The sequence below is a fragment of the Paracoccidioides brasiliensis genome, assembly GCF_000150735.1.
Source record: "Paracoccidioides brasiliensis Pb18 unplaced genomic scaffold supercont2.4, whole genome shotgun sequence".
Lineage (NCBI taxonomy): Eukaryota > Fungi > Ascomycota > Eurotiomycetes > Onygenales > Ajellomycetaceae > Paracoccidioides > Paracoccidioides brasiliensis.
Genome location: NW_011371361.1, coordinates 2,485,909 through 2,507,219, shown reverse-complemented (window position 1 = coordinate 2,507,219; position 21,311 = coordinate 2,485,909). Strand labels below are relative to the sequence as shown.

Below are 21,311 nucleotides of genomic sequence, written 5' to 3'. Positions count from 1 at the left end.
TATGTTGGCGGGGGACCAAAACAACCTCGAAGCCCCCGGCGTCAATAAAAAGCTCTAGTTTAATTTTATGGGGGGGGTTTTTTTTTTTTGGTACCTATAGCTGAGAAGAAGAAGGAGAAGAAGGAGAAGAAGAAGAAGAAGAAGAAGAAGAAGAAGAAGAAGAAGAAGAAGGAAGAGCAGGAATAGCGGACCCCGCGAAGGGATGGCTGTTACATTCGCGGTTGCTGTTCAGCAGGGTGGGGGGGTCTTGGATGGAATGGAATGGGGAGAGACAGCGAAGGGAAGAGTTGAAAGGGGGAGTGGGAAGTGGGAAGTGGGAAACGGAGACGGAGAGGAAGAGTTAATGATGGGTGGAAGTGGTGGTGGAGAATTGAGGAAGAGGAGAATATCACTAAATGAGTGGTTTGAGTCGCAGGAGCGTTGGCTCTACTGACAGTAGTGGTAGTAGCTGTAGCAGCAGCAGCAGCAGCGGTAGTATGTATGTCTCTAGCAAGTGGTTGAATATAAGTGTACCAAGCAGCAGCTGGTCGCAGCGGCGGGAACAGACAGTTGGGCGGTGGGCGGTGGGCGGTGGGCGGTGGGCGGTGGCAGCACGAGTTGCAGCAGTGGGCTGCTCTCTAGCTCTCTCTGTGGTCTCTTCCCCCCTCTCTCGAATGGTCATGTAGGAATTATCCTCGCCAGGTTCGTTTGTTGTCTGCGTCGTCTCTTGGGGGGGGGGGAAGGCTTGGTCCTGTTGCAGCTCGCTCTTTCCCGCTCGCTCCTCGTTCTATCAAATCAATGCGGGCTGCGGCGCCGGATTATCTATTTCCAATGGCTATCCTAGTCCCAGCTGTACCCGTGTCCTGGGAACTTTCTGTCACGCACCGTATCACGAGGAGCGCGTTTGATGACTCAGCTGGGCGCCAACACCCAATGCGGTAGTGTTAGCGAGAGATAATCAACGGTGGGATGGAGGGACCAGTTGGGCAGTTTTCGTGGTTGGGCAATTGAGTTTGGGGTCATCGGGTTGGGGTATCGGGCATACATATAGCACCTAGGGACCTGACGATCTACATGTTAAGGGAGAATTAGGTAGAAAGACTGATGAAAAAAATTAGGTAATTTCAATGACGCAGAAGGACAAAGGAGGGATTGACGGTGAACTTCCACTTTTGGTCGTGGAACGGTGACCAATATGCACCATCTGTGCAAATTACTCGGCCTCTCCCCACTATTTCTGCCTCTACTTGATGCTTATCCTTGTCATGTTTTAAAATACATCCAAAATCCATTGGATGCCATAATGCAATACGACTTCAGGGCAGTTGTTGTTGTTGTTGCTTACTTCGTCATTCCATCCTTAGCTAACTGACGGAGCTGACTCAACAATATTACCTAAGATAATCTTTTCCTCCAACTCCCGGCGCTCAATAGAACTGGAGAGAGGGCGGGTTTTGCGCCGCATGCGGGTCCCACGAGCAACGTGACTGATCGACTCTAGGATTATCCCGCACTCTCATTGGCTATAGCTAGTGATTTCTTACTGCTAGACAGATCATGTGATCTCCATATCCGCTGGGGATCTTGACTGTCGAAAGGGGGGAGAGGAAAATGAAATTAATTATAATAGCAGCAAGTACACATATGTACGCGGACAAAGGATGCTCCCCGGGGTATTAGATAGCATATATATAGTATAGTAATTGACCGGAGAAGGTGCGCGCCGTTTTGGTGGTACCATTATATAATAAATTCAATTCCAAAAGAACTCCACTCCCATATCATAAATATCTAAATCAAACTGAGCCTCTCCACCTGTGTCTTCTCTATAAACACGTACCCTTGCCATGCAAAAGAAAGAAGAAATAAAGGGAGAACAGGGCAACAGAGTAGGGAATAAACGTGGAAAAAATTATCTCATCTCATCTCAATCTTCCGGCGGCAGCTCGTCCTCCAGATACCGAACAAGCGACACCCGCATCTCCGTCGTCTCATTCCCCCGCAGCACATCGCTCACAAAATGTGCTTCGACTTGCATTTGGACCTGTGGGAAATTTGTCAGTAAATACTTGAGGTGGCACGCATGACAAAAAAGGCAAGATGAAATGAAACGCCGCAGAACCGTAGCCGCAGCCGTAGAAAATAATTTTCTTTTTGGTGCGGCACAGATAGATGTAAATATAGAACAAGGGACATAGCATATATATATGTAGATACAAAAATACATAGATGAAAAGATAAAATAAATAAAAATATAAACAAACTCACCATCTCCAATGCCCCTCTAAGAACCCCACACAAGATATTCGAAAACCACAACTCATCCTGCGCCCTTCCATCATCGGGCAACTCCACGAAGTCCGCCAGCGGATTCTCATCAAAGATGAGTGAGAAGGACTTATTGTCGCTCGTCCAGTTTGCGATTGTCGGCGTGATGTTTAGGAATATTTTAAAACCAACCTGCACACGTCCCGAACAACAAGTTTCGAAACAGTTGCAGTTAGCAACAATATATAGCGCCAAAGAAAAATAGTATCAGGGGGGAGGGGGAACTCCGGGAAAAGGGTTTCTATGTCCATGTCCCACATGAAATGTGTATGTGTATGTGAATGTGAATGTGTAAAATGTACAACTAACCTTCGAAATCATATCCGCCGTCTCTCGAAAATTCGCACAGCGGCCCGTATTCGATTTCGCCAGGTAATCTTCTATAAGGCGCATGCCGATGTTATAGCCCATCCTATCTAGCTGCTTATTTACTTCGGCGTAGTCGCTGTCATAGTCGTTACAGAGCTGCGCGACAATTGTGCCGTAGGTCAGGGTTACGAGTTCGGCGTTGACTTTGTCGACTCTTGTCCTGGGGGGCGGGGGGTGGATTGTGTTAAAAGGTAAGGTCGACGGGAGCATGGAGGATGGAGGATAGATTTTGCACGGGTTTGGGACTTACTTCCATGTCCTGGGAAAAGGGGGTGGGAGAGGAGGGTTAGCTTGGATTGGATTGGGGTGGAATGCTTTTGCGGGAGAGGGTATTGGGGGAGATGGAAATACAGACTCTTCTCCTATTCTTGCGGTTTTGGTGGAGGCCATGTTGGCCTGTATATGGGGGAAATGTAGCGTTAAAGGACTCCGATATCTGTAAGAACGTTGATAGGTAGACGCGGATGGATTGAGAGAGTCCTCGCTAGCTGTCAGTTTGGCCGATGGACACAGCTACCCATGTATATAGGTCCTTTGCAACGTCCAAGGAGAGATATAATTTAGTTTGGGAAAATATATTCGACGTTAATAACGAGGTAATATAGTAGCTGGAATGTCACACATCACATCGTATCATATCATTCATCATATAGATGTAACTGCTGGTGGATTTGAGGGTTGTTGTGGTGACATGGGAGCAATGATGGATTGCATGAATGCGAGCGCAGTTTCGCTGATTGCCCGTATAGGGATGCGAGAGGTGTGGCTCATTTCGGCGCTAAATGGGCCCTAGCCGCGCTCAAATCAACCACCAAATATTTGCGAAACAACCACCAGAGGGTTACAAAACTTCGAACCCAATCGCCTTTTGAACTCACGCTGAAAGCAGTCGAATTCCCCCTTCTGCTGGTTGGCAATTTTATATAACCGGTTTTGCATTAACTGTTGCTCAATATCATATCTCCTTGAATTTATTATAATTTGACAATTGCACTGGAACTTATCCAACGGTCTTTCTCCTATAACTATCATCGAATTTAGCCGGCTTAAGCTCAAGCCCTCACAACACATTTCCTTCCCTTGCAGCACGATTGCTGCTTGTCGCGTGAGGCATGATGTCTGCTGAAAAGCGCCCGGCGCAGGACTCCTTTGGGTCCACGCAGCTGGTCAAGCGGCCGCGGTCAGATGCGACTCCAGGAACTGGGAGCGCAGTAGCTGTTGTGAATAATTCGACGCAAAATGGTGCTTTAATACAAGCTGTACGTTTGACAGTGTGGGATTCAGAGATTATTCCTTTTGTTTGTTTTATTGGCTTAAAGACATGTGATTTGAGGAGCTGACGGGTTTCGTTTTGGAACTATTGGCAGATTCCCCGGACGAGTGGTCTTGAAGCTCCCATTATGGAACTTACAGGTGCGTTTGGTGATTGGGATCGAAAGTTATGGTAGGTTTTTGTTGGACGATTTTGCAGTGGTGCTGATTCATGCGGAATCTTGAATAGGACATTCCGGAGAGGTTTTTGCCACGAGGTTTGATCCTACAGGTCAGAACATTGTGTCTGGTTCAATGGATCGTTCGATATGTACGTGTGTTCTTACTCTGGCGGCGGCTATCGCAGCAGGCCATTTTACGAAATCTAGTTGTGTTTGCCCTTGAGGGAAACTAACCCGTGTCCTGGATAAATAAACCCACAGTGCTATGGCGAACATACGGTCAATGCGAGAACTACGGGGTAATCACAGGGCACAAGGGAGCAGTCTTAGATCTACACTGGTCGCGGGATTCCAAAATCATATTCTCAGCCTCCGCAGACATGACCCTAGTCAGCTGGGATGTCGAATCAGGCCAACGAATACGTCGCCATGTCGGCCACGAGGAGATCATCAATTGTCTCGATGTTAGCCGGCGGGGTCAGGAATTGCTAATAAGCGGCAGCGACGATGGGTGCGTGGGCATCTGGGACCCGCGACAGAAAGATGCGATTGATTTCCTCGAGTCGGAAATGCCCGTCACGGCCGTTGCGTTGGCGGAGGCCGGGAACGAGATTTACAGCGGCGGCATCGATAACGACATTCACGTCTGGGATATACGAAAACGCGCAATCACGTACTCAATGCTGGGACATACGGATACGATATCGTCCCTGTCGATCTCGCCGGATTCGCAAACGCTGCTTTCCAATTCGCACGATTCGACGGTGCGGACGTGGGATATTAGGCCATTTGCGCCAGCGGATAGACATATTAAGATCTATGATGGTGCGCCAATTGGGTTGGAGAAGAACTTGATCCGGGCTAGCTGGAATCCGACTGGGGAGAAGATTGCGGCTGGCAGCGGAGACAGAAGTGTCGTTGTGTGGGATACTAAGTCGGGCAAGTTGCTGTATAAGCTGCCCGGCCATAAGGGAACGGTGAACGATGTGCGGTTTTCACCCGGCGAGGAGCCTATAAGTAAGTCAAGAAAAGCTCCAAAATAGAAAGAAGAGCTAAACCCATGGCAAAGATTCTTCCACTTGAAATGGGTATTGCGGTTTTGCTAACACAGACTATCTCGTATCTCTAGTTGTTTCTGGCTCGTCAGATCGGAATCTTATGCTTGGGGAGCTTGGAAAATAAAATTGCATTATCAAATAGATACCTCTCTCGGTAACGGCGTTTGAATATTGTTTCAATTCCTCCCAAGTCCCGCCATATCGACATTCTAGCGAAGGAAATTATTCTCTCCAGACACCACGGCTTGAATCTACAAATGGTTTTTAATTTGGCTTGTGGAAAACCCGATACCATGCAGGAATTAATTGGCATTCAATAGAAATCCTTAGCGTTCGCGCTTCCTATATTTATTTCCTCTTTTCAATTTAGCAGCACTTGTGATTCTGTACAATATGATGTCGTATACCACCACCACTGTTCCACTGTTCACCGGATATAATTTTGCCCGCGCCCATGCAGTCTGGACGGGGACAAACGTCCCACCAAGCATCCTTGAAAATCAGACAGACGCCTTTCAAACTCCAGGAAAGTTACGAATAGAGGGATCACACACCCAGAAGTGTCATGTTTCTCCCTTAATATTCAGGCTCCTGGGTATGGTTGTGTTCTATGTGATGTTGCGTTATTAATAGATCACTCCTTGCTACCTGATGCTACTTAAGATATGTAATGGGGGGTTGTAATATTAAATGCCCCACTCCTAGAATATTGCCTGTCATGATGCTTCTCTTCAGAAGAAAATCTCAGAGTTCATTTGCTAATGCTTATTTCATTGAGAGAACGTAGAGATAGGAAAACGACTGTGGCATTGTCAGAAGCAAATCCATGTATTACTTATTTCCCCTTTTTGACTTGCAGGGTAAAACCTATCCGAAATGAGGAGTCAACTTCGTTTTAGTTCCTGTCTCTTGGGAAGATAGGCAGACTCTACATTTGCATGAGCTATTTTCCTTTCCTTTGATTTTTCTCTATCTCTTTTTCTTGTTGTTTCACATGTCATTCCCAACTAACGGCAGTAAAACTCTTCTTGCGTTTGGTAGGCTGTAGACGAAGTGCCGAAACCTCGATGAAGCACTGGGGGGGGGGATGCTGGCCAACAAGCGAACGTCCCAGCCTACGATCCGAAACCCACTTAAGACACGGCTGTTGTCATTATTCTAGGGCCCGCCTCCTGCACCAGATCTCGCTATTATTTTTCTTTCTGGTCTTCACAATCCTGCGTCCACGAAAAAGGCAATCTCTGATACACCGTCCGCTCCCAATGGACTGCATGAGGAGAGAAGATTTCCTAACATAGTTCCGTGGCAAGATGGGCTAGGCCGTGGATCGTCGTCCGCCGCCACCTCCTGGCCACCCCTTTGAGTGTCTGTGTTGCTCCACGCTTGCGTGGTAGTACCAAATATCCCTTTCTGCATGATCAAACTGACCAAAGCTTAGAGTTTGAGGACCAGCTTTTCATTCTCCGTCCTCAGCAACTTATAGGTCGTTACGGGTCTCTGTATGGATCTAGGAGTGCTGATGATTGATCAAGGAGGAGGCTCTCCTCTTTTTTTGCTTCTTTTCCTTCTGTATACACACCTCGTTTTAGTAATAGGTAGTTATTGAACAACTACTCGCATTCCCAACCGCTGGCCAAGGAGAGCGAAGTCCGGCAAATTCCCTCCTGTTCCCACTCATTCTTTTGTATACATTCATTCCTTTACTTGAGTCTTCTCTCTTTGACCACCACACGAATTGATTTACCATCCTCTACGATCTATTTCTCTCATTAATTTTGCGTTTGTTTTGAAGACTCCCATGACAAATATCGCCAGTCTGTATCTATTTCACAAGTGCAGCCTTCCAGTCGTTCTCATACCCTGTCTAGGAGCTTGATTCCGCGCTTGGCTTCCCGTTGGTTGGGTCTAAGGATTCATCACCGGTTGCTTTCAACATGCCTTGAGCTCCATCTTACATGGTCTTGTCTCCCACAATAATATATTTTATTTTTATCAATCGACTACCACTCGTTTTCCGTTATCATACCCCTTCTAGATCTTAGTGTGCTGTGCCACGGGTCCCGTCGCGGGTTACAGAAGGGAAAACTATCAGTCGCGCGTAGACCGCGACTTTTTATTCAACAATCATTGACGGCTTGACTGTCGGAGGGGAATACGAAGCCGGATACATTACGTGCGTGTGACAAAGGCATCATCGTTGTGGGGGAGTACGAAAGTCTTGATTCTCTCGTCCATTGGGGGCTTTTATATCTAGTTACCACTCCATGTATAAGGTCCCGTTTTCCCCGCACAATATACATTTTTCACGTATGATTTGGGGAATCAATAGAGCAGGGGATTAAGGAGAATTGCGATGGAGCCTTCTATCTGTTTATTAGGACGGCAGGAATCCCCAGGAACGAGATGGCATCATCCCTGCTTTCGTGCCCGAGTTGGGTCTTTCTTTACCGGAACTTCGAGTATTGGCGCGCAAAATGTGCCGCCTTTTTCAAAGCCTCCGGCACCTCGAATAGGACTGCGTCTGTTTTCCGGCGAAAGAGCTGATAACTCCCGACCACGGCAACATGGTAATGCTTCTAGAATAAGGAGGCCATCTACATCCATCAGTCCTTTCATAGACCGGCATACGCCGTCATCAGCTATGGACGTACAGCCGTCTGCCCTTTCGAGGATGGATATCGACGAAACTGGCCAGACGCAGGGACCCCTTTTACAAGATGTGAACGGTTCAAATAATAATTCATTACCGTCTGCCAGGGAAGCCGGACGAGCGTATGCGGGAACATGGATTGGACACAGAAACTGCGATAAGTCCAAATCGAACCGCTTTTGCTGTGGACCTGGCGTGAAGTGTAAGGAGGCGAGGAGAAAGCTGATCGATTGTGTCTTGGCTGGATTTCTCCTCATTGCGGTTTTCATCATTTGTAAGTGCTTTGAGCAATCTTTTATTTCCACTACCTTTGCCATAAACAATCAATAACTACTCTACCAAGTCAGGCGAATGTTGGATGACCAGGTCACATACTTACCAATTTGTCACTAGATATTGTCCTTTCTTTCTCCTTCTCCGTCTTAGGACGTGAATTTCATGTTGTGCTCATCTTAGTACTCATGCTCCTGGTGATATATTTCTCCCACTCCTTTATCCGTTTCCTCATGATCGCATGGCGGCAAGCGCCGCCATACGTTCTGCACATGGGAGAGAGAGTTGGCACGTCTGGATACGCCCAACCGGACCGACCCATACCCGTCATTCTGGCCCGGGACGAAGAGGATGTTATGGGCATGGATGTGCATGCGAACAACGCTACCGGCAGCAACAACTCGAATGGTCCCACGCCACCACCTCCTGCTTATGGTCTTTGGAAGAGTAGTGTGGTATGTACAGAGCAATCCAAATATCGATTTCATCCATTTCTTTCATTATTTCACTGATGCAACTCAAAAAATTTAATTTTAATATTTTCAAATTTCAAAATTGAAAACCCACGAAATTGTCTACGTGTGATTAATAATATCCTCTGCTCTAGAAAATAAATCCCAACCTTGTACATTGGCAACGACGCGAAGAGGCAGATGTTCAACGAAGTACGGAAGTCAATAGCGCCAACGATGTACCAAATAGGCCCCCGAGCTATGTGTCAGACGATGGAGTCCAGTACGTCCTTGACTTGCCGTCACAGCGTCAAAGGGAAACAGAATCATCGGAGTCACACCCACGTCCGCTTGCACGCGAAGACTCGGATATTCATCCTGCAGAACGATCGATATGGAAACCGTGAATATATAAAATGAGTGTTTTCCCTTTCCCTTTTTTTTCTTTTCTATTGAGTATCAACTCGAGTGCTTTGAATGCTATATTTCTCTTGATTTTTTCACATGTGGTCTATTTGACTGTGTTTTCTTCCTAATAATGATGCTGGCACTGGTGTCTGTTTTCGTTTTAGCTTTAGGAGAATAGGGGGTGAGGGTTGAGTTATATATAATGGGTGTTGGGAGGGAATAGGGGCGGGGGGATTAAAAACTGTATTGATGTTGGCAATTCTGTATAGTTACATAGCTCCGTTTAGACCAAATGGCAGAGACCAAACAAGGGGTTGCTCGGAGTCCATTATCAGGTTCCTAAAAATCAACACGAAACATATACTAGTACCGATATGCATGTATCAAGAGACAAGAAAAGAGAGAAGATTATATTTGATAATATATATTAACTATCTACCTAAATAAACAAAGGTGTTAAATTATTATTACTCATACCTGGAGCGTTGGGGTTTACAGTAGTTATCTAAAGATGTTTGAATGGGTTTAAGTCGAGCCCACCTTTTAAAACCATGATCAATTCAGAGTCACCCCAGCTATAAACCAGTCTACGGGCGAAGTCACAGTTGAACATGATTTCAAAGTCAAGTCAGAAAAATCGTCAGCCTGATTAATGACATCTTCTCATTAAAGCCACGCACGAGACACATCTCACAACACATCATCTCCATATACTCTTGATGATAGAGATTTTATCATATTCTCAGGATTCTTGCTCTTAACTAACTTGTAATTGTAACCTCTAATTCTTAGTTCTAGCCTAATCCTAATCTAAACTACCCCTAACTCTGGCGTTGAGGCCGGAAGTTGAAGAGGGAATGTATAATAACTAATTCTACGTTGCAGAGCAATGCTCATTTGGTCCTCCGTAAACAATGTTCAGCTGTGGGACGTTTGCCCCGGCACTAGTTTAACTAACTAGTTAGTTAGTGTTGGGGCCTGCTGATATAATCAGGGAGTAGGACCAGTTTTACTAACTGGATACTGTGGTCAAAGTCCGAAATATCTACAACTTTACACCGTTAAGCATCGATTTATATCCGAGCGCAACGGGCTTGCATATGGGACGGAATCAGTAGATATAATACCGTTTCTTTCTTTCTCTTTTCTTCGAATGAACTGGCAAACTCATACTCCCTGTACCCCTCGTCCAGTGTATCTGTACCGTTGATGAGTATCGGAGAGGCAAGAAACATTTTTGTTCGCCCAACACTATCAAGCAGGCGGCATTGTTGAGGGCACCGGAGATTATCCATGATATCCCAAACCTTTTACAATTATTCCTTTGGTCGTTGGTGATGCGCTCGAGATGTCGACATTATTCCCAAATGCCCGTCTTTCGTGGTGTTGCAGATTGGACGGTGGCGGTCTGGACGCTAGGAGCTATTGTAGCTCTCTCGTTATGGATTCCTCCAGTTGAGGGGATGAGAGGGGGACAGATTAGGGAGTTGAGGTATGCAAATATATCCATATATCTCTTCTGGGAAGCAAGGTGAATGTAGAGAATAAGCTGGCCAGGTTCGAAGATCTAATTTATGCACTTTTTTAATCTAGAAAAGAAACAGAACAAATGTTCTACCACGGTTACGAGAATTACATGAAGCATGCGTTTCCTGAAGATGAATTGAAACCAGTCTCTTGTGGCCCGTTAACTCGCGATCGTGGAAATCCTGCTCATGTTGACCTTAATGATGTTCTGGGGAATTATTCCCTGACTCTAGTCGACAGCTTGTCTACCCTGGCAATTCTGTCGTCCTCTCCACCATCTTCTTCGTCCGATTCGGTTTCAGATTTGGAAGCCTCGCGCAAGGCATGGAGATATTTTCAGGACGGAGTGCGGGATTTGGTTGAGTTGTATGGAGACGGTTCAGATGGGCCTGCTGGTAGGGGCTCAAAGGGAAAAGGGTTCGATTCAGACAGCAAGGTCCAGGTTTTTGAAACCGTGATTCGGGGGCTAGGTAAGCAGAATATAAGTCCAAACTTATCAGAAATAAAGCACTAGGAATATCTGAACCAACAATTGACCGTCTGTCACCTAAATAGGCGGCCTGTTGAGCGCGCATCTTTTCGCAGTAGGGGAATTACCCATCCGTGGGTACGAGCCCCCGGAAGACGAAGCCTCCTACGCGAAGCTATGGGATAAAAGCGGACATACGAAAGGCCAGCCTGGTATCCGCTGGGAAAATGGATTCGTTTATGACGGACAGCTGCTTCGTCTCGCGATGGATCTTGGGACCAGGATCCTTCCGGCTTTCTACACTGCAACGGGTCTTCCATATCCCCGCGTTAACCTGCGACACGGTGTTCCATTTTACACCAACTCACCTTTGAACGCGGAAGCAACACTAGAATCCTCTGACCCTATGGGAAATGCTCAGGGCAAACGGCAAGGGAAGTCTACCGGGAAACCTGAGGTCACAGAGACGTGCAGCGCAGGTGCTGGGAGTTTGGTTCTGGAATGTACAGTTCTTAGTAGGCTTACTGGCGACGGTCGTTTCGAGGAACTTGCGAAAAGGGCATTTTGGGCTGTCTGGTCCCGTCGTACTGATATTGGCTTGATTGGAGCCGGCATTGATGCTGAATCGGGGAAATGGGTGACCTCATATACTGGAGTATGTTGGACTATGTCTTAAATTTTACTTCGCTTGAAATTGCTGCTAATCGGTGAATTTTTGTGGCAGATTGGCGCTGGAATTGACAGCTTTTTCGAATATGCATTGAAGTCTCACATTCTGTTATCTGAGGGTGATCGCCCGTCGTTTAATATATCCAGCCCGTTTCATAAGCTGGATGATTATTACGCACCTCTCAGTGAGAAAGAGCATTCTCCCGATGCGTTCCTCAATGCGTGGCAAGAATCTCAGTCATCCATTAAACACCATTTATATCGTGGTTCCGGTTACCAATATCCTCATTATGTCCAAGGCGATATCATCACCGGAGCTACACGCGCCTTTTGGATCGATAGCTTAAGTGCATATTTTCCGGGGCTTTTGACTTTGTCTGGGGATGTGGATGAAGCTATCGAAGCCCATCTGTTACATGCTGCCGTTTGGACTCGATTTTCTGCATTTCCAGAGCGATGGAATGTTGCTACAGGAAACATCGAAAATGGGATTGGATGGTGGGGTGGTCGTCCCGAGTTTATCGAATCGACTTACTACTTGTACAGGGCCACCAAGGATCCATGGTATCTCTATGTTGGAGAAATGGCCTTGCGGGATATCAAACGAAGATGCTGGACCAGGTGTGGCTGGGCTGGCCTTCAAGATGTTCGAACGGGACAGTTAAGTGATAGGATGGAGAGCTTCTTCCTTGGAGAAACTACCAAATATCTGTTCCTACTTTTTAATCCTTCTCATCCTCTAAATGACCTTGATGCTCCGTTTGTTTTCAGCACCGAAGGTCACCCCCTTATCATACCGAAGTCAACGAGGAAATCGACTAGGAAACCGACTAAGCTAGTAAAAGCCCCGGCCAGTGATACACAACGGAACGCAAGCCGAGAAACCTGTTCGGTGCCTGCTTTATCTCTGCCGTTTGGTGCATCCTCTGTTGTTTCGCGACCCGATGTTTTTCACGCCGCGAGCCTCGCTAGACTACATCTTATGCCCTCACGACCGAAAGTTGATTCCCCGATCGTTGAATATGTTGTTGATCATCCAAGCATCTCAATGTCTGATTTAATCTCACCCTCAAACTACACGTACTTCCCGTGGACTTTACCGCTGGAGGTCATCCCACCAGGTGCAACGAGTGCACCGATGGCTGTCAGGCCAACTCTTGACCTTACGTTCCCGCTGCTGGGCAACACGATTTTTACCCCTGGATCTCTAGAAAGAGTTCAAGATGGGATCCTTGTGAAATCTATTGGCGGGCTTCGACTGGGCATGATCCAGGATGCTCCATTATTTATAAATGGATTGCCTGCGAGCACAGAAGGCTTTCGAGTCCAGGTTATTAACAACATCCCTCTTGGAAAAGATGAGAAGGTTTACATCTCGAAAGAGGTAACCGATATCCTGAACTCTGATGATCCCAACTTCAAACGGGTGCAGGATTCGACTCTATTGGACATCGTCTTGGATCTTAAACCAGAAATCGCAGACAATAGTAATACATCAATTCTTACTGCCGCCATAAGCCGCCAAGCCCTCATCAAAGAGTTGGATGATCTTCACATCCCCTTGGACGCATCCAATATGAAACTAGCCTTCGCCTCTTTCATGAATCAGGTTACTTCCCTTCTTCGCGATGATTCCGACTCATCTACACCAAAACCCTCTGCAATCCGGCAACCTTCCATCCGTATGTGTGTTCCCGCAATCACCTCCACCGGCATAGGCTCAACTGCCCTGCCCGATGTCGAAGAAGCCATCATCACGGCAGTATCTATGTCAAAATCCAACAAGGGCAAGAAGTTTCTTAATCGCCTTCCATGGTCCTCTATCTATCTTGCAGATGAACTCTGCAACCACCGTCTCCCCTCCTCAGTTCCCAAAACCCATAATGTCATTGTCATAAAACGCGGTGGATGTACCTTTTCTGATAAATTGAAAAATATCCCTTCCTTCCGCCCTTCACGTGTCTCCCTAAAGCTCGTAATTATGGTCTCTTATCCACAACCAGGAGATCATCCATACCCACTCCCCACCTCTTCCTCCCTATCATCAGCCTCAGATATGGGTCAAAACACCGCATCTCCCACCATCATCATGGAATCTGAGGATCCGCACCTCATCCGCCCGTTGCTCGACGAAATACAGACTGTGGTCGGTGGAATACCACGCCCCAACCCGTTAAGCGTGGTTCTTGTCGGTGGCGGTGACGAGACATATAACTACTTTAAACATGCCGTGGGTGTAGGTCTCCGAAGACGATATACGATCACGTCTCAGGGGATCCCAATTGGCAATTTGATTGTGATATAAGTGTCTATTTGTATGTCGGCTCTAAACCCCGAAGTTGCTTTTTATGATATATGTGGAATATGCTATCAGGTTGGTCGATTTATGCTTCCTATTTCTTGTGGATATATATATATATCTATATATAATTTTGGTTGCGAATTCTATTGTGTTCATAGATCTCTTTTGTAATTGGTTTTCCCCCACCTGTAACAGACACCACTACAAACTGATGTGTTTTTTGGTCAACGTCTGAATGGATTAGCAATACAAATCTATGAAAATATATCAACATACAGTACAAAATCTCCCTTTCCCCAGCCGGCGTTACCGAATATAGTCAAGTTTTGTCCCGAGTTCCTTTTGCAATAACATAAATCCTCCGGATTATCTCAAAGAAGTACATGCATCCTCCAGTCATGGCGGTACTCCGAGCTACTTCTACCTGATCGATTCCGCGAGCAGTACGTGTATTATGCATTGTTTCGCCAAACGGATTATACATAGTGGGTCGTTTAGCTCAGAAGGAGATGCTGGATCAGTTAACTATGTTCCGGCCTGAATTGGAATTCATGCTCTATATAACGCATGAGCTGCGGTTCTGCGAAGTGGTGAAAACCTGAAGGGAATGACGAAGATTGATATTTTGAAAGATTTTTACTATGAAAAGATCTATTTGCCTGTTTACAATGCTTTAGTTAAATAATTTACCAAACTGCTAAAATCCCTCAGACGTGCAAGCCGTCTTGGGCGCGAAGGAGATTTGTTAATAGGATATGCATTTCTTTCTTGGTTTGTGCTTGAAATGTGATTTGTCTAGAATGGTTAACTATTCTTGATTATCCGTGATTAGCTATTAACATTAGTTATATTGAATAACTAACTACTTACTTCATAGGCTAGCTTGGCGAATCAATTCAGGAAATGTTCTGTTAAGCTCGACCCAACGACCCGCCAACTCACAGTGGTTACAGATCTTTTTCTTCTTCTTTTTATCTCTTGGCCGCTACATGTTCACCATATTGTTCTCTGATCGTTGGCAGCAGTCTTTGCTTTTATCTTCAGCTTCGAAAGAGCGTCACACCTTTGCTCCCACCGTCCCCAACAGATTTCATGCATATGTTTCTTATGGTCGTTTAACTCCCTCATTGCCTGGGAATAGAGTCCGAGTCACCGACTAATCCCCTCCACTGCCTCTCGATATGGTCCTTCATCTGTCAATCAAAGGAAATAGGCCGAGTCGGAGGTAGATTTCCCCGACCCAAAAACCCTTAGATGGCTCTGCGTAGCCAGCTCTACATGGTTCCTGAAGAACAAAGAAGTTGGGGAAGCTGAATTATCTAATACTGCAAATGATTGTTCCCAAGGCTGCTCCTTGGACGCATGCGAACCGAGAGGTTAAAGCCACTGATGGCTCCTCCAAAGTCGCCTATTAAACAAGGGTAAAGAGACTCTGCTTTTGATGGTGTTTTCTATTTTGGTGAGATACAGGGTTGGTGCAATGCATATCAGGGTTCCTTTCTGCTCTCATACGACGGGCAGTTGTCGATTGTTTTTCCTGCGGATTGAAAATTATCTTAACCACCGATTATCTTGACGCAAGACCCTCGCCCGTGCTTTTCCATCTGGTGGGCCATAACGATGTCTATGTGAGATGGTGTATTGCTTCAAACAGAAGAAATGTGATGTCTCAGTGATTGATCGAGTTATTTGATTGATCTGCGGGTTATTGAAACGCTTCTTCATCACGGTTTTCTCTTCTCTCTCTTTTGCTACTTAATATGTTTGATATCCCAACGGAAATTAGGGCAACATGGCCGACGCACTGAACTAAAAAGATCCAGAAATCCGCGACCCCGGGCTGATTTTGTCGTTTTGTTGTTTCCTGTAAACTGGCACCATCATGGTGGCATTGAGGTAGTTACTACACGAGAACGAGGGGAACATTTAGCTTCGGGATGGATGACGTTTGGATTCTTCTAACAATGATACGGTCCAAAACGTCTAGCAGCGATTGGAATATTTTTTTCTGGTGGGGATACTTGTCGTGTCTAGTTGTATGGCAAAAATAAATTGCTAGTTTTATCAGAAGAAGCGATGAACAGCATGAGGCGTATCCCTTATGGATTATGGGCATCGTTGAAATTGATCTTGGCATTATTATATATGCATCTGCGCATGCATTACGACCATTGATATCGTTATAAATGCCGAAACTTTTGGGAAACCTGTCACTCTCTAGATCTAGATCTCTCCGCCTGCCAATACCGATTTCCCTACACTCGATCGCTCCATTTGACAAAACCCGGTTTCTGAGCAATCCTACAGCCTACAAATCCAGATACCAATGGCAAGACCTCGTGCGGCAAAGATATATGCATCTACAATAGACGAACATGGAACAGCGAAATCAACTGGATCAATGCAATCCTCTACCACTAACAACAATGCAGAGTTTAATGGCACATCCATGCCCACTTCTGTGTCCGCAGTCGGGTCAGGGTATGTCTCGGTTTCACAAACCAACCGCAATCAGTTGTCGCCCTCTCTTTCCAGCCATGGCCCCGTTTGTCCCCAAAGCCACCACTCTCGGAATATTTCAGGCTCCATAGGGAGCTGCAGCGATGATCCACAAACAGAAAGGCGGAGTCAAAGCACTCCCGCCAGGAGTTCCGGTAGGGACAAATTTTCTCGATGGTATCCATGAGCAAGGCGCCTACTCCTGGGAACCAGGAAGAGCTCCTCTTGAGCAGGACAGGCATAGGCAGCAAGAACGGGAAATTAGTGGTGGGGGAAGAAGGCAATGATGGTCACCAGATAGGGGTGTTTTTTTACGAATTTTCATATAATGGATTGGCAATTTTCATGTGCAACTTGGAAAGGAGTGTTGTTCCTTCAGCGGAGGGCGTTAGCTTTAGGCTATGGGCATTCGTTTTTACAGAGACGGAGCACACATGGATCCAAGGTCTGTTAATACTTCGTATTTTCCCTTTCTGCTTCCTGACACGTGCATCCACATGTGAGTTTACAGCCACTTCTGCACCTATGAACAACGCATTTACAAATGAAAACTACCAGTAAATCTTCTGATAAATTGCATTTATACTTTTCCAGCTGCAAAGATTATGACGTCAATTATCATCTTGTGTCGAATCCCTCTGTCACAACATTGAAAACCCCCCACTCTGTTATAATCCACGTTTATTTCTTCCGAGGCTCAAATGCTTTTTCGCATCTCAACCCATGAGCAGGGCATACTTTGTAGAGAGTTTGCAGGGGCAAATAAGCTTAAATATCCGCCAATCAGAAATATCTGCTGGGTTGTATGTAGGTGCAGCATGTGTTGTGTTTAAACCTATTTTGAACATAGCTTTCAGCAGTACTTGACCATCATATGTTTATGCATGCCTTTTTTGAGGTGTAATGGTACAGTAATCCCAGGAACTGACAAGGACTCAATCAAAGCGTTAAATTCCTTGATATACGATAACTGTGCTAAGTGAATCCTGTTAACTGCTTCCCGTACGCCCTTTTGCATGCTACAAACCATGTAACTATTATAACCCAGATCTGTTTTATGTTCCCGTTGCGAAATACGTGAGAGAAAAATATTCAAGAGAACGTGATATCCAAGAGGGGATTCAATGTCGAGATTGGGAGGATGCGCTCAGAAACATTCTACACAAATCTCCCTGGGAGCACTACAAGACGGCTGGAAATGGAAAATATCAACCTCCTATTCTTGTTCCTTCATATTAAATGAGACCAAAAAAGCCAGTACCAACATACCCTCTGCTAGCTTGGCCCCAGCGAAACTCCAGGTTTCGATGCTGCACACATCTTGAATCAATTCCATTCATCGTGAGAAGGATGGTCAAACGTTGACGCCATCCTTCATGATCTAAAAAGCATGATTTTGCAATCCTTCTCTCATTCGTTAGGTTGAGAACTAATGAAATGCTTTTACCATGTAACGTAATCCACCACCCAACGCCCGTTTACACCCAACGCCCGCCATTTCGCCATCACTATGATGAAATATTTTCAACGTTATTTCAACAACGCAATTAGATTTTAAGATGATATATTATAGGATGAAAATATACATAGAAAATTACATATAAAAATATATACCTAATTCAGTAAACATTTGTTTGGCTTAATAACTCGCCCAGAACATGAAATCTTGGGTGGAGGCAGATTCAGCGAGCAAGCAGTCATTAAACCAGTAGAAGATTGCAATATCGTCATATCCCTCTGGCAGTGGATCCGTGGGCACCCTGGCAGGGCTCTGAAAACGCGATTTAGCCACTCTTTGCGAAATCAAGGGTCTACTTTCCCGATTAGTAAGGTGATTTTTGAATTCTTCAATCATCTTCTTATTCAATCGTGATTGTAGCCGTACGGCAGCTCATTCTTCCTTTTCTTTTTGCTCCTGAGCCTTTTTCTCATCTCTAAGCTCCTTGTCAATCTGCCGTTGAGCAGCTCTTGCGGCCTTATCCATTTCCTTTTGCTGTTTTGTGGCATGGCGAGCTGCCTCCCGCTCCATCCTCTGCTGGATGATATCTGCCTCCTTCTATTCCTTAAGAATAGTGCGTTGCAGCTTTGCATCCTCCTTACGAGCTTGTTCATCCTTTTTGGCAACCTCTGAGGCCGCCAAATTCTCGCGGATGCTCTGCACCTTTGCCGGCGAGAAGAACTGCGCCAATGATGGATTCAAGGGATCTAGCAACCCCATTGCCCTGCCACGCTTGCGACGTCTCCTCTCTTGATTAAGAGCTTTTTGAAGCTGCCGATTCTCTATTAAAAGAACCTCTTTATCAAGAGCAAGATTTTCCCCTGCACGGATCACCCAGTTGAGATCATTAGATATTTGATGCTGCTGTTGCTTGACTTGCTTCAGCAATTTCCGCAGGCCAACAATAGAAGTAGGTGTTCTTGGTTGATATCTTGCGTCGGGGGGGGGGGGGGGGGTGCAAGGTCGTATTTGAAGCTTTTTAAGAACGCGTTCCGGATCGAATGGATGTAGGCCAGTAGCAGCAAATGCAGCTTCAATATTTGAAGATGTAACTGTCTCCTTCCACGCAGTGTCAAAAAGCTGCCAAAACGACCTCTTTGTAGTGCGTATGAATCCCATTCCAGTTCTCATTCGTTCATTCAGTTGTTTGGAATATGATTTACCCAATGGTCCAAATATCCCAACATCTAGCGGCTGTAATCGGTGTGTAGAATGGGGAGGAAAGACAGCGAGTAGAATTCGATTCCGATCTGCGTAATTGATGAATGCCATATTAACATGGGATGAGTGGCCATCCAATATAAGAAGTCTATATCCGCGGCCTGCCTTCTTTTTTGTAAGAGGTTCAAAGATCTTCTTTAACCACGTTAACCCATATTCATCGTTGCTCCACCCATTTTCTGAAGCAGCGAAGTAGGCCTGATCCTTTTCACTATCAAAATCTTCGAGCCAAGTATCTTGCATATCTCTTGATTCCCCTTGATATATGAGAGCAGGTGGGAGCGAAGTTCCATCTGCGCAAATTGAGGCAAGTAGTGTTATGAATTCTCGACTGCCATCCTGGCTGGCACCTATCATACGGCCCTATTTGAGCGAATTAATCGATACAATACGTTTGAGGGTGTGAATGAATCCTAATAGGAATCCTTTCTCATCAAAGTTGTAGATATTCGCAGGTTCAAGGTTGTATTTCGTGATTTTTGCCTGCAGCTGAAAAATTAAGATAAATTAGCAAGATGAGAATTAAAAAAGCAGTATAAGAAAGAAATCCATTACAAGATCAAAATAATGTTTGAAGTATGCAGAATTGTCTGCAATCTTGCATTTTTGGCCAATATTTCGCAGGTAGAGCAACTTGATCACATCCTTGTGGCGCTCGCAGAACTGAGCCACCCAGTTGACTCCAATAGGTGCTTTTAGAATCTCAACAACAAGATTATGAAGGATTTGGGGCGTACAAGGGAAACTGCGATCTGCCAATTGATTGATATGAAAAAGGAGTTGTTTTTCTTGCGAATCAGTGAGAGCTTTGCAGTGGATAGAGCTTGCTTCCTTTCTTGACATTTGAACGCCTCTATAACGCCTTGACAATGTATATCAGCTGATTCCATATTTTTTGGCAGTTTTAGTGTAATTAGGCGTTAGTTGCGCGTTCAAATCATCAATCGCGGCTTGTATAACTGCTTCGTGGTGCATGTTGTGGGTGGTTAAAGATGAATGAAAAATGAAGATTTGAGCGGGCGTTGGGTGTAAACGGGCGTTGGGTGGTTGATTACGTTAGTTAATCTCTTCAATGAAAGCATACCCTGTCCCTACATTGGATGTCAGTTTTGAGTTGTTTAGCACAACTCACTCTAAGTTTTCTTGCTTAGGTTTCTTCCACAGCTTATGTCTCCTTAATTCGGACTAGTCTATTGTTGCATGATAAATCGTTGAACCCGACTTTTGATGTTCTTGTATCCATTGGGAATAGGGTGATTGAATGATACTAGAAACTGTCGGAGGGCAACTGAATCATATGTATTCAAGCACACTGGCTTTGCTCACTTGGGGCCTAGTTATATCCTTGGCATTAAGATCTTCCTCATTAGCCTTTCTAATTTTTCCTAGGGTTTTCAATTTTTACCCGCTTGAATATCGCGTCGGCACCTATCTACCCGTGGCTCTGAGGAATCTCTCCTTTCGTAGCCTTATTGGCTTGATTGACGGGTTTCCGCCTTTGCAGCAGAAAGCCAAATCAAAGGCTGAATTCTTTCCCTTCGGCACACTCATGATCATGAGGAACTGCTTTGTTGCAATTTCCACGAGTAATAGCTGACGGTTTCTCCGGGCACTGATACTTTAAGTGGCCAGAATAGCCTTTTGACCGAAGAGTTTCCCCACAAACTGCATGTTTTCATCCGTGAACTCGAGGCCAGTGTAGCCATACTGGAACATGGACCAACGGGGAAACATTCCAGAAACACCTGGCTGCACACGGATTTTCTCCTTTACGATTGCATAAATGGTCCTTACAGGGTTTTGTTGCCTAGCTTCGTATTAGGCGTGAAGGGATATATTTGTGATCGTTAAATGAAAATGAGCTTGGACGCTGTTTTACACAGAGTAGTAATTTCTGGGTATGCCTTCACCGGACGCATGTCTCCCTTTACCCCACTTAGTGGTCAGAGGCGCCAAGGTGGTGGCATGTGCGAAAAGGCTCACCAGCTGATCCCCTTATTGTGGGAGCGTTGATTGAATCATTGTGCTAAAGGGGGTCGATTTTTGGAAGAAGTTGGTCCATATTCCTCACACCCGTCGGGTTATTCTTTGCAAATCGAAATCGACAGAACATTTCCTTCCTTCAATAACGATCGTTACACTATTGTGTGATTTGAGAAGAAGTGAATGGCGAATT

At 45.4% G+C, this 21,311-nt stretch overlaps 5 protein-coding genes across 5 annotated transcripts; 4 read left to right on the top strand and 1 right to left on the bottom strand.

The window, feature by feature from the left end:
• Positions 1 to 1,906: 1,906 nt before the first annotated feature.
• PADG_04302 (TRAPP complex core subunit BET3) lies at positions 1,907 to 3,066 on the bottom strand (the record flags this gene model as incomplete). The annotated part of the gene is made up of 4 exons (XM_010761106.1): positions 1,907 to 2,023; positions 2,248 to 2,439; positions 2,617 to 2,836; positions 2,927 to 3,066. The coding sequence occupies 4 exons, from the start codon at positions 3,064 to 3,066 to the stop codon at positions 1,907 to 1,909; spliced, it is 669 nt and encodes a 222-aa protein (XP_010759408.1).
• Positions 3,067 to 3,791: 725 nt separating this feature from the next.
• On the top strand, positions 3,792 to 5,291 carry PADG_04301 (uncharacterized protein; the record flags this gene model as incomplete). The annotated part of the gene is made up of 5 exons (XM_010761105.1): positions 3,792 to 3,935; positions 4,044 to 4,089; positions 4,178 to 4,258; positions 4,371 to 5,126; positions 5,239 to 5,291. The coding sequence occupies 5 exons, from the start codon at positions 3,792 to 3,794 to the stop codon at positions 5,289 to 5,291; spliced, it is 1,080 nt and encodes a 359-aa protein (XP_010759407.1).
• A 2,229-nt stretch (positions 5,292 to 7,520) lies between these two features.
• Positions 7,521 to 8,949, top strand: PADG_04300 (uncharacterized protein; the record flags this gene model as incomplete). The annotated part of the gene is made up of 3 exons (XM_010761104.1): positions 7,521 to 8,091; positions 8,211 to 8,545; positions 8,698 to 8,949. The coding sequence occupies 3 exons, from the start codon at positions 7,521 to 7,523 to the stop codon at positions 8,947 to 8,949; spliced, it is 1,158 nt and encodes a 385-aa protein (XP_010759406.1).
• A 1,368-nt stretch (positions 8,950 to 10,317) lies between these two features.
• PADG_04299 (alpha-1,2-mannosidase MNL1) lies at positions 10,318 to 13,920 on the top strand (the record flags this gene model as incomplete). The annotated part of the gene is made up of 4 exons (XM_010761103.1): positions 10,318 to 10,442; positions 10,544 to 10,947; positions 11,033 to 11,601; positions 11,671 to 13,920. 4 exons carry the CDS (start codon positions 10,318 to 10,320, stop codon positions 13,918 to 13,920), a joined length of 3,348 nt encoding a protein of 1,115 aa, XP_010759405.1.
• Positions 13,921 to 16,243: 2,323 nt separating this feature from the next.
• Positions 16,244 to 16,703, top strand: PADG_11738 (uncharacterized protein; the record flags this gene model as incomplete). Its single annotated transcript, XM_010761664.1, has 2 exons — positions 16,244 to 16,462; positions 16,509 to 16,703. The coding sequence occupies 2 exons, from the start codon at positions 16,244 to 16,246 to the stop codon at positions 16,701 to 16,703; spliced, it is 414 nt and encodes a 137-aa protein (XP_010759966.1).
• Positions 16,704 to 21,311: the final 4,608 nt, after the last annotated feature.